The following is a 16,969-nucleotide window of genomic DNA, read 5'->3' as shown; positions in this document are numbered from 1 at the left end:
GTGTGAACACACCTGGTTTTTAACTGTCATAATTTATAATATATAGAGTATTTGTGGTGTATCACTAAAAAATATTTGGAACTGTAATGTAGATTTGTGTCAAGACATTTAATTGTAGGTCAAATCTAAGACGATAGGATAAAAGTAAGAAGAATTTGACAAGAATAAAGTTGGAAAATCATTTGTTTATCTCACAATAAAAACGGATGTTAGGGAGAACCTTTTACATCCTTTTACAAAATAAAAGGATAAAGAAGCCAAAGTACATGTGGCACTTTTAAAGTAGACTTTATTGGACAATACAACATGTCAGATGCTTTAAATACATTTAGAATCAGTGTAGATTAAAACATAACAATTATTTAGTAAATAATGAGAAACCAGATAGGTTGGTTTATTCCTATCATCTATACAATTTCTGATATATGAATTAACACACTAAGAAAACAATATTTTGCAGTAAGCAGGTTTTGTCCTTGAACGTGAAAGAAAAAAGGTCAGATTACATCATCACAATGTCTTTGTGTTTTATTGTTGGAGCTTTCTGAAAAGGTTTTTGGTGACAACAACTGAATTGAACACAAAACTCACATGGAGGTTGATACTGTCTACTAGGCACATTTTACACTTTAAAGAAGAAGACAAATCAAGTTAGTCTATTTAAATGCAAGCTAGAAGAAGGTCAGAGTTAAAGGGAAATCATTTGTATCCGTGCCTAAGAGCATTGCCTTTTCTATCTGTAACATATTAGCATGCATATATTTACAGGTTGTGTTCATAAACATCCAGTGCTCATAGCTGTATGATAATTTACAAAATTTCTTTCATGCTGACAGCCACATGCAAGTATTTAAGTGAGTATAATGCATTCATTAGAAGTGTTTTGTTCAAGGGCTTTAAGTACCTGTTTGTGCTTTGTTTCTTCATTAAAAGGTGCTCAGTTTACATTACGCATTACTACATTGGTGAGATATATTTTTTCACAGTGGCGCACTGTTACATTAATGTAGCTTCACACAACAGGAGATGCACAGCAGACAGAGTCAAACTAAATGATGGAGACGATTAAGTCAAATGCATGCCATGACTGTACGTTTGCCCTCATTGTCCTCTGCCCATGTCAACACTGAGGGTCAGACTCTAAATATAAGAATATTCATGTGAATATATTATTGTTAAGGAATTGGTACACCCACTAGTTCACTGTGATCCCACACAGACTTAATGTCGGCGTCAATAGTATTCAGTGTCTTGATGTTGTTTGCTGACATTGCTGTACTCTCTTTAAAAAATGTTTTTGCTTTTTTATTTTAAATGCCAAATTGTCATGTTTTCTATGACCAGAATAAATTCTGAAATTATTTGAATTTTCTAAACTGTATTTGCTTCTGTGATCCATCTTTTCAAGCATATAATGACATTAAGTTATTATTGTTCTTGGACAGTAATGAGAAAGAAACTGATTACTGGGCAGAATGATGCCTGTCTCTATTTATGGCCGATCTGTGTGTCTGCATGTTCCATTTGTATTGCATCAGTAAGTAGCACGAACAGGTATAATACATTCCATTACCATGCGTCCTAAATGAATAGCAACACACCTTTACCAAACCTATTTGTACTGGAAGAGCAGTCATTATCAGGACAAACCGACAAATCGTTTTTGATATAAACAGCATCTGGATTGTGTAGATTATTTCTAGATGTATAAAATTAGGTCCAAAAACAGCATGACCTTGCAATGGCAACGTTAATGTCATATCAGTACTACCTAGATACTGAGTAAATCAGCTACTAACACACATAATTACACATCCTTACACAATGGCACGTTCGGTTTCAAGAACATAAACTGGTTTGGACACACCCAGTAGAACACGGTGCATGTACTCGGGTACGAATGCAATAACAATGTCAAAAAGTATGCAAAACAAGGACAAGCCTTTTACTCCATATTTGACTCTTCAGCCTGCATTGCATTATGGTTAAATATTGGTCTGACATAGCTGCTTGTTTCTCTTCAACAATGTTGTTTGTGTGTTGAAATTGAAATTGTTATAACTTGCTGGTGCATGGTACAAACAGCAGCTTACTCACCAATGCACACATGGATGGTTATTATAATCACCTGGATAATTATCATATACAGTTTAGCTAAAAAAAGCTGTTTGATAGATAGATATTTATTTTATTAATCCCGCAAGGGGGCATTTTTATAAAAGCTGCTGTCACAAACAGATTGTGTGTAAACATAATGTATAACTCCCTGATAGCAACAGCAGCTTACTCACCAATGCACACACCCAAAAGAAACAAACTCATGCAAACAGTTTATCCTGAAAAAAAAAAAACCTTCAGGCAAACAAGGTCAGCCACTTATTAAAAAAAGAAGGTTCACTGGTGATCTGATATATTGCCACTGATGTTATTGTCTCTGTGATTACTGTTCTATTTCTATTTAGTTAATATAGTGACTCAAACTGCATTGTTTTTCTTGGACAGTAATGAGGAAGGAACTGATAACGGCAGAATGTTGCCTGTTTCTATATATGGCCCATCTGTGTGTCTGCATGTTCCATTGTATTGTATCAGTAAGTACTTTGAAGCATGAACAGGTATAATACATTCCATTACCATGGATCCTAAATGAATAACAACACACCTTTACTAACCTGTTTGTACATGAAGAGCAGTCATTATTTAAGACAAACTGACAAATCCTTTTAGATATTAACAGCATCTGGATTGAAGGTCATTTCTAGATGTCTAAAATTATGTTAAAAAACAGTATGACTTTTCAACCACAATGTTAATGTCATATCAGTATTTACTCCTCATAGATGCTGAGTAAATTAGCCACTAACATGCAGAATTACACTTCCTTACACATTGAAACGTTCTGTTTCAAGAACATACGGCTACAGTGTGTGAACACACCTGGTTTTTAACTGTCATAATTTATAATATATAGAGTATTTGTGGTGTATCACTAAAAAATATTTGGAACTGTAATGTAGATTTGTGTCAAGACATTTAATTGTAGGTCAAATCTAAGACGATAGGATAAAAGTAAGAAGAATTTGACAAGAATAAAGTTGGAAAATCATTTGTTTATCTCACAATAAAAACGGATGTTAGGGAGAACCTTTTACATCCTTTTACAAAATAAAAGGATAAAGAAGCCAAAGTACATGTGGCACTTTTAAAGTAGACTTTATTGGACAATACAACATGTCAGATGCTTTAAATACATTTAGAATCAGTGTAGATTAAAACATAACAATTATTTAGTAAATAATGAGAAACCAGATAGGCTGGTTTATTCCTATCATCTATACAATTTCTGATATATGAATTAACACACTAAGAAAACAATATTTTGCAGTAAGCAGGTTTTGTCCTTGAACATGAAAGAAAAAAGGTCAGATTACATCATCACAATGTCTTTGTGTTTTATTGTTGGAGCTTTCTGAAAAGGTTTTTGGTGACAACAACTGAATTGAACACAAAACTCACATGGAGGTTGATACTGTCTACTAGGCACATTTTACACTTTAAAGAAGAAGACAAATCAAGTTAGTCTATTTAAATGCAAGCTAGAAGAAGGTCAGAGTTAAAGGGAAATCATTTGTATCCGTGCCTAAGAGCATTGCCTTTTCTATCTGTAACATATTAGCATGCATATATTTACAGGTTGTGTTCATAAACATCCAGTGCTCATAGCTGTATGATAATTTACAAAATTTCTTTCATGCTGACAGCCACATGCAAGTATTTAAGTGAGTATAATGCATTCATTAGAAGTGTTTTGTTCAAGGGCTTTAAGTACCTGTTTGTGCTTTGTTTCTTCATTAAAAGGTGCTCAGTTTACATTACGCATTACTACATTGGTGAGATATATTTTTTCACAGTGGCGCACTGTTACATTAATGTAGCTTCACACAACAGGAGATGCACAGCAGACAGAGTCAAACTAAATGATGGAGACGATTAAGTCAAATGCATGCCATGACTGTACGTTTGCCCTCATTGTCCTCTGCCCATGTCAACACTGAGGGTCAGACTCTAAATATAAGAATATTCATGTGAATATATTATTGTTAAGGAATTGGTACACCCACTAGTTCACTGTGATCCCACACAGACTTAATGTCGGCGTCAATAGTATTCAGTGTCTTGATGTTGTTTGCTGACATTGCTGTACTCTCTTTAAAAAATGTTTTTGCTTTTTTATTTTAAATGCCAAATTGTCATGTTTTCTATGACCAGAATAAATTCTGAAATTATTTGAATTTTCTAAACTGTATTTGCTTCTGTGATCCATCTTTTCAAGCATATAATGACATTAAGTTATTATTGTTCTTGGACAGTAATGAGAAAGAAACTGATTACTGGGCAGAATGATGCCTGTCTCTATTTATGGCCGATCTGTGTGTCTGCATGTTCCATTTGTATTGCATCAGTAAGTAGCACGAACAGGTATAATACATTCCATTACCATGCGTCCTAAATGAATAGCAACACACCTTTACCAAACCTATTTGTACTGGAAGAGCAGTCATTATCAGGACAAACTGACAAATCGTTTTTGATATAAACAGCATCTGGATTGTGTAGATTATTTCTAGATGTATAAAATTAGGTCCAAAAACAGCATGACCTTGCAATGGCAACGTTAATGTCATATCAGTACTACCTAGATACTGAGTAAATCAGCTACTAACACACATAATTACACATCCTTACACAATGGCACGTTCGGTTTCAAGAACATAAACTGGTTTGGACACACCCAGTAGAACACGGTGCATGTACTCGGGTACGAATGCAATAACAATGTCAAAAAGTATGCAAAACAAGGACAAGCCTTTTACTCCATATTTGACTCTTCAGCCTGCATTGCATTATGGTTAAATATTGGTCTGACATAGCTGCTTATTTCTCTTCAACAATGTTGTTTGTGTGTTGAAATTGAAATTGTTATAACTTGCTGGTGCATGGTACAAACAGCAGCTTACTCACCAATGCACACATGGATGGTTATTATAATCACCTGGATAATTATCATATACAGTTTAGCTAAAAAAAGCTGTTTGATAGATAGATATTTATTTTATTAATCCCGCAAGGGGGCATTTTTATAAAAGCTGCTGTCACAAACAGATTGTGTGTAAACATAATGTATAACTCCCTGATAGCAACAGCAGCTTACTCACCAATGCACACACCCAAAAGAAACAAACTCATGCAAACAGTTTATCCTGAAAAAAAACAAACCTTCAGGCAAACAAGGTCAGCCACTTATTAAAAAAAGAAGGTTCACTGGTGATCTGATATATTGCCACTGATGTTATTGTCTCTGTGATTACTGTTCTATTTCTATTTAGTTAATATAGTGACTCAAACTGCATTGTTTTTCTTGGACAGTAATGAGGAAGGAACTGATAACGGCAGAATGTTGCCTGTTTCTATATATGGCCCATCTGTGTGTCTGCATGTTCCATTGTATTGTATCAGTAAGTACTTTGAAGCATGAACAGGTATAATACATTCCATTACCATGGATCCTAAATGAATAACAACACACCTTTACTAACCTGTTTGTACATGAAGAGCAGTCATTATTTAAGACAAACTGACAAATCCTTTTAGATATTAACAGCATCTGGATTGAAGGTCATTTCTAGATGTCTAAAATTATGTTAAAAAACAGTATGACTTTTCAACCACAATGTTAATGTCATATCAGTATTTACTCCTCATAGATGCTGAGTAAATTAGCCACTAACATGCAGAATTACACTTCCTTACACATTGAAACGTTCTGTTTCAAGAACATACGGCTACAGTGTGTGAACACACCTGGTTTTTAACTGTCATAATTTATAATATATAGAGTATTTGTGGTGTATCACTAAAAAATATTTGGAACTGTAATGTAGATTTGTGTCAAGACATTTAATTGTAGGTCAAATCTAAGACGATAGGATAAAAGTAAGAAGAATTTGACAAGAATAAAGTTGGAAAATCATTTGTTTATCTCACAATAAAAACGGATGTTAGGGAGAACCTTTTACATCCTTTTACAAAATAAAAGGATAAAGAAGCCAAAGTACATGTGGCACTTTTAAAGTAGACTTTATTGGACAATACAACATGTCAGATGCTTTAAATACATTTAGAATCAGTGTAGATTAAAACATGACAATTATTTAGTAAATAATGAGAAACCAGATAGGCTGGTTTATTCCTATCATCTATACAATTTCTGATATATGAATTAACACACTAAGAAAACAATATTTTGCAGTAAGCAGGTTTTGTCCTTGAACATGAAAGAAAAAAGGTCAGATTCATTGTTTTAAAGCCTAAAGTCTTTGTTAAATCCAACATACAGTGATCAAGGTTCAGGATTTATGTTAAACACCCAAAAATCTTTGGAATTTAAATCCCAATCAATCAATACTAAACTACGATTAAAAAGAAGACATTTCTTTTAAATCATTGAAAACAAAATGTATCTGCGACATCATAGTGGACTGGTGACGAAGACCCGCACCATGTAAACCACAATATATTAAAAGCAAAAATACCCTCCCAGATGATGAACATATACAATCTATCTGCATTTGATTTACACCAAGCTAATGCAAAGTACAAATAAAGAAAACACTGAAAGAAAAAAAGATGACTTGACAAAAAGGATTGAGACCAAACCCAGAGGCCTCTTGTCTCTAATCAGCATGCACACAGGGCTCTTTAGTTGATAGTGTAATAAAAAGCATTGTTAGCATTATTCAGAACGGCTCAATCTGGAGGCATTATTATTACTTTAACAGCAGTTTTACCAAATGAGTGGTTCTTCATCTGGGCTTCCCATCAGTTCTTTGTAGTGGTTCGTCACCATCTCAAGCTCTAGTGTAACGTCTAAACAAAAAGCAATGTTGACATCAAGTTCACTATTCATTGACTTGTTCATTTTAATCAAATATTTTTTGTATTTTTAGTGATCAGTTTTATTTAGTTTTATTGCCTTTACCTGGGATTGAGACGCCATCTGTCTTGAGCGACAGCTCGATTGATTCCTGCATTGTTTTTTTCAGTTTCTTCAGGATCTCACTCTAAATCGGCATTAAAATCGTTGTCACTCACAGCCAAAATATGTATTGGACTAATAACAATGAATGTTTGTGAAAGGACCTGCAGTGTTTTAGTAGCAAAAGCAACATTCAAAAAGATGCATATTCCACTTGATTAAATATATGATGACTGACAATTGTAGATAAAGATAAACAGCATGTTTTATTAAATTCTCATCCTATGACGTTTTATACAATGTTACAAACCATCAAGTCTCTCAGCTGGTCCAACATAACCTCTTTAGCTTTCTGAAACATGACGTCTTTTGACCCAAGTACGTGCTTCACAATAGTGTCCCTCATGTTGTTCAGACTGCCGGCTCCTCTCATTTGTTTTGCAACTACAATAAAACAGAACACTTTTGTCAATTATTTTTTATTATAATTGAATTCTGCACAATTCTGAAATGAAAAATGACAATTTTTACAGTGTTAGGTTTTATGTCATGATTTTTATCGTACCGTCATAGCATTGCTGCATGCTTGTCTCAATTGTCGTCGTTAAACTGCTGTAGATCGTTTTCTTACAATCACGGATTATTTTGTTGAGTTTTGTCTTCATCTTGTCTTCCTAAGAGAGAGAATATGAATTAAAGATCAACAGCCGGAAGCTAAATGTATCTGGTTTCCTGTTTTGAGAAAAGGTGCTTTTATTTTGAAGGCAAAAAACTGAGTTGAAACGGAAGTCGCATGGTGCGCCATTTAACGGCTAAAGCTACGGTCTTTAAAGACCATCTGTCGGAGGGGTACGGTACAAACTGTAACGCCGAGATAACTGTGGTTACCAGCGATGTCCAGTAGTCTCAGTGGGAGCAACAGTTGGTGCACGTTGTAACGCCGTCACTTCTGTAGTGCGCTCCGTTTCATTCAACGCGCGTATTCTCTTGACGACAGTGCGCCTGGAGGCTCATACGCTCCGTCATTTGTTGCGATTCTAAGGACGCTGGTGGCTGCATCAATGTAACGTTAAGCCCCTATATATATATATATATATATATATATATATATATATATATATATATATATATATATATATATATATATATACATATATATATATATATATATATATATACATATACATATATATATATATACATGTGTATATATATATATATATATATATATATATATATATATATATATATATATATATATATATATATATATATTCGAACTGATGTCAGATTACCTCGAAATCTCCAGTGTAGTATGTTGTCATAAATATGGGCAGGGTCATCAGCTTTGCAGCAGCAGTTGATTTTTCAGTTGTAACTGACATTTACTGTATTGATAGACTTCTTCATATGCAGTGTATATATTTTAACAGCTCAAAACAGCTATATTTAATTTACTCACCCTCACCCTTCTGCTTCAGCCTTTCTGACCTGGCCTAATAGCTTGACAATGGATTAATGTTACTATTGTCTTCTTTTACCTCTGTACTGAGAAATATTAGTTGCAGTTCGACATCTTTGTACTCTGTCTTCTTTATCATCATCTTCGTGTCAAGTGAAAACAAATTGAGGACTCCGTTGAATTGTCCACATTCTCCTTCATTTCTGAAACATGTGAACACGTTTAAATGTTTCATGAACAAAAGTTTGCATTTCAATAATGTAATTTGTATGTATGTATTATATCACATAAGTTGTATAACTGTATAATGTATAATTTGTTAATTCTAAACATTCTCCATAGTTTGTCAAATTAGCCAGCACAGGATGTTATGTCTTTATTGAGTCATTTCTTACGGGAAGGTCTTCTTGAATTTCTCATCAATGCTCTCAGTCAGGCATGAAGATAACTTCATGTTGAGGTTGATTTGTTTCCCCTTTTTTGGTTTGTAGATGCCATCGTTTTGTACGATGCACTTCAGTATCCTGTGGAAACCACGACCTGACTTATCCTGAAACAAAACAGACAAAAGAAAAACATTTATAAGACATTCATATGAAATGCAAAATCCATTGTAATGATGTTGTCATAATTAGAATACGTACACTAGTCTTTATGACCGACTTCAAGTTTTCTTCACATGAACTTTTAGATTTCTTAACGCCCTCACTGAGGCACTCTTGAAAAGCCTGATGAGTCTCTTCCATTGATTTCTTGACTTCATCAAGTGCATCCCTCATCTTTTGTTGAAGGACTGTGCACACGGCTGTCTTCATGTCAGCCTGAAATCAACAACACATTCAATATTTAAAGCAATGAAACTATACTGCTATGACTGGGTTTTCTTGATTTATTTACATTTATAACTATTTTGTAATTACTGTCATTGTGCAGCCTCTCTGAAGCAACAACAATTCAGGAAAATAACTAACTTGATTGCTAAAATGTATGTATGGTGACATTACATGTAAGAAATCTATCTTTGACTTTACCATGTTTTCTGTCAAATTTAATGATGATTAAAGACAAAGAAAGATATTTGTTGACTTTATCTTACCCCATCTGTAAGTCTGGCCCCTTGAATCAGAGAGAGAATCCCATGAGCCCCAGACACATAGTTTAATGTCACTGAGTGATGGTCATTGAGACCCTGCAGAAATTCCTGAAGTTCTGGTATTTCTGTAAAAGAAAATGCAGTTTGCATCTTACATAGTTACACAACATACTTACATTTAAATGCCATAATCTAATTAGTCATTCAGGTTTGTTCTGTTAAAGTAAAGTAAATCTAAATGTGCTCATAGACTTCACCAACCAGTGTCATCTGGATCTAGGAGTTTCTTTCTTAGAAACTCTTTGGAGCTCACTGTGAACACATTGAAACTTTCATCACTGAAATGTTTCTGAAAAGAAAAAGTTTAGATTTTAATGCATGCTTGCAGTTGTAGAAACGATTGGTTTACTTTCTGTCGGTCTATAAAACTCACCTTAACCTCGTTTAGTTTGTTGAATTTTTCTCTCACTTGTTTCTTGGCTTGAACGTTTGTTTTCAAGATGAAAGCACGAGCATCAGTTGATGATCTAAATTACAAAATAGTTGCATTAATTGGCACCTCATACTGTATTTGGACAACTTAAACCTCAAATTCAAACTTTTTTTGCATAAAAAAAAGTCTAAATTATTTCCTTATACTTGTAACTATTTAATCTGCCATTTTTTATTGAAACATGCAACATTTTATTTTATAGGTCTGAGATCTCCTAATACTATAGTATATAGTAATATAGAGGCTTCAGTATTATTATTGAGACTGTTTCATAACCACTTAAAAAATCCTCACAGTAAGTTTATTATATATGCATATACAATTTTGGCATCTTAAATACCTCTGTTCTGTATCTTCAATAAGATCAGACTTGGTGCAGATAAAGTGAATCTGCTGACACTGGCCAGCATTTCCCATGAAGATACAGGCACTTTTCAGGATCTCCCAGGGTTCTTTCTCTGATACAGCTCGATTTATGTCAGTCACGATCCACACAGTGGAACAACTTCCAACAACCTGAAGGGACATGACAGCAAGTTAATGATGATGGTTATCAGTACTTTGACATAACATGATGTCACAGTTAACACACAACACAGTGATACACAATAAACAGCATTGAATGTGATAAATTACCGTTTTCCACATCTTGTCTCTGCTCTTGTTACAGTCCCCATTTCCAGGAAGATCCACAAGTGTGACATGCTTCAGAAGATCATTATCTGGCACCCTGATAGTCACACACTTCACGAGTGGCCAATACAACTTCTTTACTTGTCCATCTTTTGGGCCACTTTTTGTGTATATGGCTAATTTTACAGGAAGCTCTTCAGCCTGCAATAAATAACGAAATGAGATTAAGGCAACATGTCATCGAAACAACAAAAGCAAAAAGCTAAATTTGGATAAACAAACATTGAATACTAAACCTGAAATGGATACAAAAGTTACATTTTTGTTGACAATTAGGTTTTCAATTGATGACCAGATTTTGACAATGTCTAAGAATATCTAGATCATAGCAAGTATGTTCATCATCCTAGCGTAATGCAGCTTCCCTGTGTTTCATGTTGACTCTTGACAGTCAGCAGACCCGTCTGATGGTTATGTTTATATGAAGGTTTAAATGGATAGAACATGTAAGAAACGTAGATTTGATCATCGTCAGCGTTAAGTGTCCCTTTATAAAAAGGGATCATGAATAGACTGAATAGAAGGGGGTCAAGTACTGATCCTTGTGGTACTCCATAAGTCATGTTTACCTTCTTGGAAGTAAGGTTGACAATTGAGATAAAATAATTACTATTATTATTACCAGACAGTTGAACACAGCTTTCTAGTAAAATGTGAACAAAAGCAGATTTAAGATTATATAATGCATTTAATCTTTATGTGAACTGTTTGGGCACAAAGATGGAGGAAACATCCTCATTGGATTTTGTTAAAAGAGTTGTGAACATGTATTTAGTTACTGGTAGACACACTTTTTTAGGATTTCTCTATAAAGGGTAAATTGTATACAGGGTTGTAGTTATCGAGGACGGTGGATCAAGTTCCACTCTTTTTTTAGTGGAAAATTGTGGAAAAAAAGTGGAAAATTTCACAGACAGAATGAACTAAACCAACCTGGAATGGCGAGGCAGTGTGCATATGACATAACATGCCACTGTCAGGCAGATAGGAAGGCTTCTTATGAAGTTTTTAGTCTTACTTACTGTTTCGCATGTCAAGATCTTTCTCTTGGGATGGAGAAATTCTTCAAAAAAAAATCCTCATAAGATGTTGTCAAAAGAGTTCTTTAGGATTTTTCTATAAAGGGTACATTTTATACGTGTTTGTAGTTATTGAGGACGGTGGATCAAGGCCACTCTTTTTTTAAGTGGAACATTTCACACACTTTAAACGTGTTGAACTACCAATGAAGTAAACCAACCTGGAATGGCGAGGCAGTGTGCATAAGACATAAACCTCAATAAAATGTAACTCAGGCAGATAGGAAGGCTTCTTATGAAGATTTTTACTGTTACTTACTCTTTTGCATGTCAACATCTTCTTCCCGGAGGTTTGAAATTCTGGGATCTCTTTGAAATATCTGACATCCATGAGGTCCTCAGGAGATTTGTTTTTCCAGTCTTCTCCATACAGAGCTGACAGTTTTTCCACAATGTCCTGATAATCATCCTTTTCACTCTGATCACTTTCCTGATCCACATAATCCCGAAGGAAATTTGTAGAGGACCACAATTCATCTTTCCACTCCTAAATAAAATAAAATAAAAATACTTATAACTTTATTAATTTAAATGGCATGCTGTGTAATCAGCAACTGTATTTTGTCAGCCACATCATACCCTTTTTAATAGTTTCAAGTCAACAAACATATTCAGCTAATTTTACCTCTTTTGTAATGAACTCAATGTCTGCCTCATACTTTGAGTTCTGCATGTTAGCCTCCACTTTAATCATGACTGAGGTACATGCACTGATGCTTCCAGAGGGCAAGAGATTCTTCACTCCAATGACGGCATTTATCAAAGAGCTCTTTCCAGCCCCGGTTCTGCCAAAGACACCGACCACCTCCCTCTTGTCCATCTCCAAATCACGGATTTGTCTCCTGTCAGACAAGAGTTGAAGTGTGGGTTAATTCATTCATGTCAAAAACATAAAAACACTGAACAAATGTGTCAAAATGAGAAAGAGATCCGCCTATGAACAGCCTCCCTCAGCATATTGTACTATCTTCAGTAAAACTACTTTGCTGTAAATGTTGGGTACAGTAAATTAAAACTTTTTTTAAACCCATGATGCCTGGCTCAAAACTACCAGTCTTAAATTTGTCTTAGTGAAACTAGCTCCTGGTCAGGAGTGGAACCAGGCCCGTACAACAAAAAGAATGTGAAAAACTTAATAAACGTAAAACTTACCTCAGGAAGTTGTTGAGCTCGTCTTCTTTTTTAGGTATTTTCTGATCGACACATCTCATGATGTTTTTCACATCAGACAGTAGTATTTCTTCTGTCAGAGTGAAAGTAAAGAAGTGTTCAGCAGGAACCATGAACCAGTGTATCAAGTAAGCGGTAATGCACAATGAGGAGAAGAAGGTAAGGCGTGAGAGGAACTTTCTCTGCCAGGTCCATTGAGGATGTGAGGAGTGGATCATCAGGCTTATACTGTGGCAGAATAGCAATGGATAAACCACGGTCTGGGTTCAAAACATCATACAGTTAAAGGCCATGGTTCAGTTATTTACATTGAAGCATACGCAGTGTTGCGATGGATACCTGCACATATGCTGCTGACTGGGGTTGACTGATAGGATTACAGACGACAGCAAATGCAAGTATTTTATGTGGCCAAGATAGAGGAACAGACATTTGCTTTGTAAGTAAGCTAACATAACCTACTAGTAAGTTGTAGGTTGCTATTGTTTGGAAATTATAAATACCTGTGTATGATCCTGGTTTTGTGTCAATTCGTGGTTTTCTAGTTGGGGATTGCCATTGGCTGGACTCACCCTGAAGATCCAATCTTCTCTTTCCTTTAAAAAAAAAAAAGTTTGTTCTTTACAGTATTATTAAAGTTGCTTATAGTCAAAACAAGATATTACAGCCTTTATTAAAAACTTCAATGAACAATGCATGTGATCAATACGATAATGTGTATCTCACCTTTAATATTTGTTCCACTGGTGGACGGACAAACCTGAAGGTGAACATGAACATGTGTGTCTTAAATCAATACTAAGTGGCCATGTAAGGTTTGAGCAGACAATATTATCTGTATTATTATAATAAATGCCCTATAGTGATTGAAACTGTATTCAGTGCAACTTACTTGAGTAGACGAATCAACTGTTTCTGGATTTGCTGTGTTTTGTTCCTTCTGATGCCGAAAGAAAAATAGTTGCAAATCCATGAAAGTAAATTAATGTTACAATTCCAGCAAACACTATTATTGTTTATGAGACATTATTATCAATTATTGGTCATGAAAAAAAAACTTTCAACAGAAGTCTGTGCTGCTGTAAATTATAAATACAGTATTAGTGTAACTTGTGTGCACAGTACAAAACATTACCTTTAACAACTTGAGTTTCTTCTTGAATTTTGACATTGGCCCCACGGTTGGGATCAAAGTGGCGATATCTTGATGATCCAGACAGTAAAAACTTTCTCTGTCGATGCCTTGATCTGCAATTTAAAAACACGGAGGGATCCTTCAGTCATGCAAAAATAAATCTTAAACTGCTGCAGAAATCTATTATATTAGGAATTAAATAGGTGTTGGTTTAGCTGTTTATAAAATATTTTTTAAGAGTATTACAGCCTGAATATAGCGTGAATGTATACCGATTGTATTTGAATTATTTGTCCCTCTTTAGTCTTGATTTCAGTGCCGCTGAGATCCTCATCTCAATAACATACAAGATACAGAACAGCGGTTCCTCAACTTTATTGATTTAATGTGAAAATGAGATTTAATGTCAAGTAGATCAACATGTTCAATAGTTCTATTAGTTCTGTAGATGATTAGATGTTTAAGCATTGGGATGTCACATGAACACTGTCTGTGCCTTTAAAAAGAGGCATTGTAATACTTTACCTTTAAAAATGTCTATCCAATCGCTGAGATCCCATTCAGTTAATTTATCACGAACAAAATCATCCATGACCACGAACGGCAACTGGAAGGAAAACAAATAATCATGTTTTAAATCAACCACTGCAACCTTGGAGAGTTTTAGTACATTACATTTCACTGAAAGAAAAGAAGGGTTTATGGAACTGCTACTATCAGACTCAAGGAATTGTCCAGAGCAAAAATTGAGAGTCACGTCATAAGGAATGATACACCTCATATCGAAAAGTTTGTACCAGTACAACTGAAGGTGTGGCAACAGTACAAACCTAAAGATGTATTCATTAATTTCCCGCGCACTGCTTTCTGTCCTTAATATCTTCATATAAACTCCAGCGCTTACCTGCGGCGTGGAGGCTGCAGATGAAGATCAATGGCTGTTCTCCAGGCTTCAAGCGGCCAGTCCTTTGCTCTCAGTAGTTATCCGACCCTGCACACAATGAACGAAACCTATAGTGTTGTTGAAACTCCTGTTGAAACTCCGGGTCTGAAACTCCTCCCATGATACATTTCCTTCTGAATTAGGTTTGTACTGTATTCGTTCTTATACAAATACCGTGTTCTGCTCCATACATTTGTATTTGTATGTACTTTTCTCACATCACCTGGGTAAAATGATGTATAATTTAACTTTTAGGGGCTCAAACAGTGCAACAATTTACATTTCCCCATTTAACAGTAGGGGTTTCAAACTGGATTGGTGTGCAAGGAAAAATCTTCCGCATCAATATATACCTGATATGTTATTAACTACCTGTCTTATTGCCTTTCGTTAGCTCATCTAATTGCAGAGCAAAACGACCGTTTTTTTCTTTTCAATAAGCTGCTCTTCTATGTCTGCAGAGGTCGCCGATATGCCTTGAAGCAGAGTTGTTTGACAACGAAATACGTTTTGAGTCTATTGGCAGTTAATTGCTTCATTAATAACTTTTGATACCATGTCAATGACTGCAGGTAGTATTAACTCCTCCGCTGATTTGCGCTTTATATGAGTCACAAATATGTCCAAATATGTCCAAGTTTAAAAATGCAAATAAACTTTAGGAATAAATACATGTTATGGTAGACTAATGTTAATGATATCTAGGTTTTTCCAATGTACCTAAAAAATTGTTTGAACATGTATTTTTTATTAAAACGAGTGAGTTATCCTGATTGTGCCAGTTGTTTTGATTGTTTATAAGTCTTTCAGGTGTGCGTGGAATGTATTACACAGAGTCACTAGTCTGCTCTGGGCTGTACTGGAGAGTGACCACTCACATGCTCATTTGCACACAGTGATCAATGCTGCTGGTTAACAAAGGAGCCAGACCAAAAGGACTGGACCACCTGAGGTCTAGAGGGTCTGCCATCCTGTCTAGAAGGGTATTGCATTTGCATTTGAACAGCTGAAGGAAAGAAGGTACTTGCAGGGGTGTCTAGAGCAGTGGTTCTCAAATGGGGCTACGTGAGATTTTCTTTAAATATATTTGAAGTGAGCATCCATGAAAAAATCCTTAAAAAAGTTATTTAATGGATATTCAATAAAATATAAGTGGAAGTTCATAAACTGAATTGTATATATTCTATATTAAATTAGACACTGATGGCACAGCACTGTGGATCAAATCTTTTTTTCAACCAAAAATTGCTTTGCGCTGGTCAGGAGGTCCTCGGCTGAAAAAAATATTTCGCAGGGGGTACATCAGTGAAAAAAGGTTGAGAACCACTGTTCTAGAGCAGTGGTCCTCAACTGGTCTGGCTCCAAGACCCGTCATCACCCCTTATTTACGACCAGCTGGTGGCGATGTTAGAGAGGGAACTATTCCCTTTTACACTCAATTTGCTGCATTTTAATTAAAAAAACTGAAAAAAGTCCAACGAAGTAGTTTAAAAAAAACTCAAATTACCTAACTTTAACTGAGAACAGTTCAAAGTAAATTTATTCCACAAACAAAACTCAGGTCAGGCTTTCAAAACAGGCCGAGGAACGAACAAACAAAAAACGGACTCCAAAAAACGGACAACACAAGACTACTCACAGGACAGCTAACAGGGGTAACAGACAGGGTAAAACCAGTACAATCCGACAAGGGTACAGGAGACAAACAGGGTTTAAATACAAGATACTGTATTTGTTTTGGTCAATCGTTGTTTAGAGAAGCATGTGAAGCCATTTTCTTTTCTTTTCTAGAGGTAGTTAGGCAGGCCTAGTTTTGTTATCTTGATTTCTATTTGTTTCTCGACCACACTGTCCCAGCCTCTCCC

At 35.2% G+C, this 16,969-nt stretch overlaps 1 protein-coding gene across 3 annotated transcripts; it reads right to left on the bottom strand.

Moving 5' to 3' along the window:
* Positions 1–6,122: 6,122 nt before the first annotated feature.
* On the bottom strand, positions 6,123–15,152 carry LOC306750052 (nuclear GTPase SLIP-GC-like). 3 transcript variants are annotated; one of them, XM_079233435.1, is made up of 21 exons: positions 15,066–15,152; positions 14,687–14,768; positions 14,162–14,274; positions 13,919–13,966; positions 13,753–13,786; positions 13,530–13,622; positions 13,009–13,099; positions 12,482–12,698; positions 12,116–12,343; positions 10,721–10,918; positions 10,425–10,600; positions 10,025–10,118; positions 9,853–9,940; positions 9,595–9,716; positions 9,143–9,319; positions 8,894–9,048; positions 8,578–8,701; positions 7,602–7,710; positions 7,347–7,480; positions 7,040–7,121; positions 6,123–6,927 (listed from the first exon to the last, which is right to left on the bottom strand). In XM_079233435.1, exons 2-21 carry the CDS (start codon positions 14,751–14,753, stop codon positions 6,845–6,847), a joined length of 2,433 nt encoding a protein of 810 aa, XP_079089561.1. In that variant the 5' UTR covers positions 14,754–14,768; positions 15,066–15,152; the 3' UTR covers positions 6,123–6,844. The 3 variants fall into 3 exon arrangements, with proteins under 3 accessions (XP_079089561.1, XP_079089562.1, XP_079089563.1); XM_079233436.1 differs by having other exon boundaries at positions 13,599–13,622; XM_079233437.1 differs by lacking the exons at positions 6,123–6,927; positions 7,040–7,121; positions 7,347–7,480 and having other exon boundaries at positions 7,627–7,710; positions 8,499–8,701.
* Positions 15,153–16,969: the final 1,817 nt, after the last annotated feature.

This window comes from Taurulus bubalis, assembly GCF_910589615.1.
Source record: "Taurulus bubalis genome assembly, chromosome: 17".
NCBI classification, from domain to species: domain Eukaryota; kingdom Metazoa; phylum Chordata; class Actinopteri; order Perciformes; family Cottidae; genus Taurulus; species Taurulus bubalis.
This window is presented reverse-complemented; position numbering and strand designations above follow the sequence as displayed.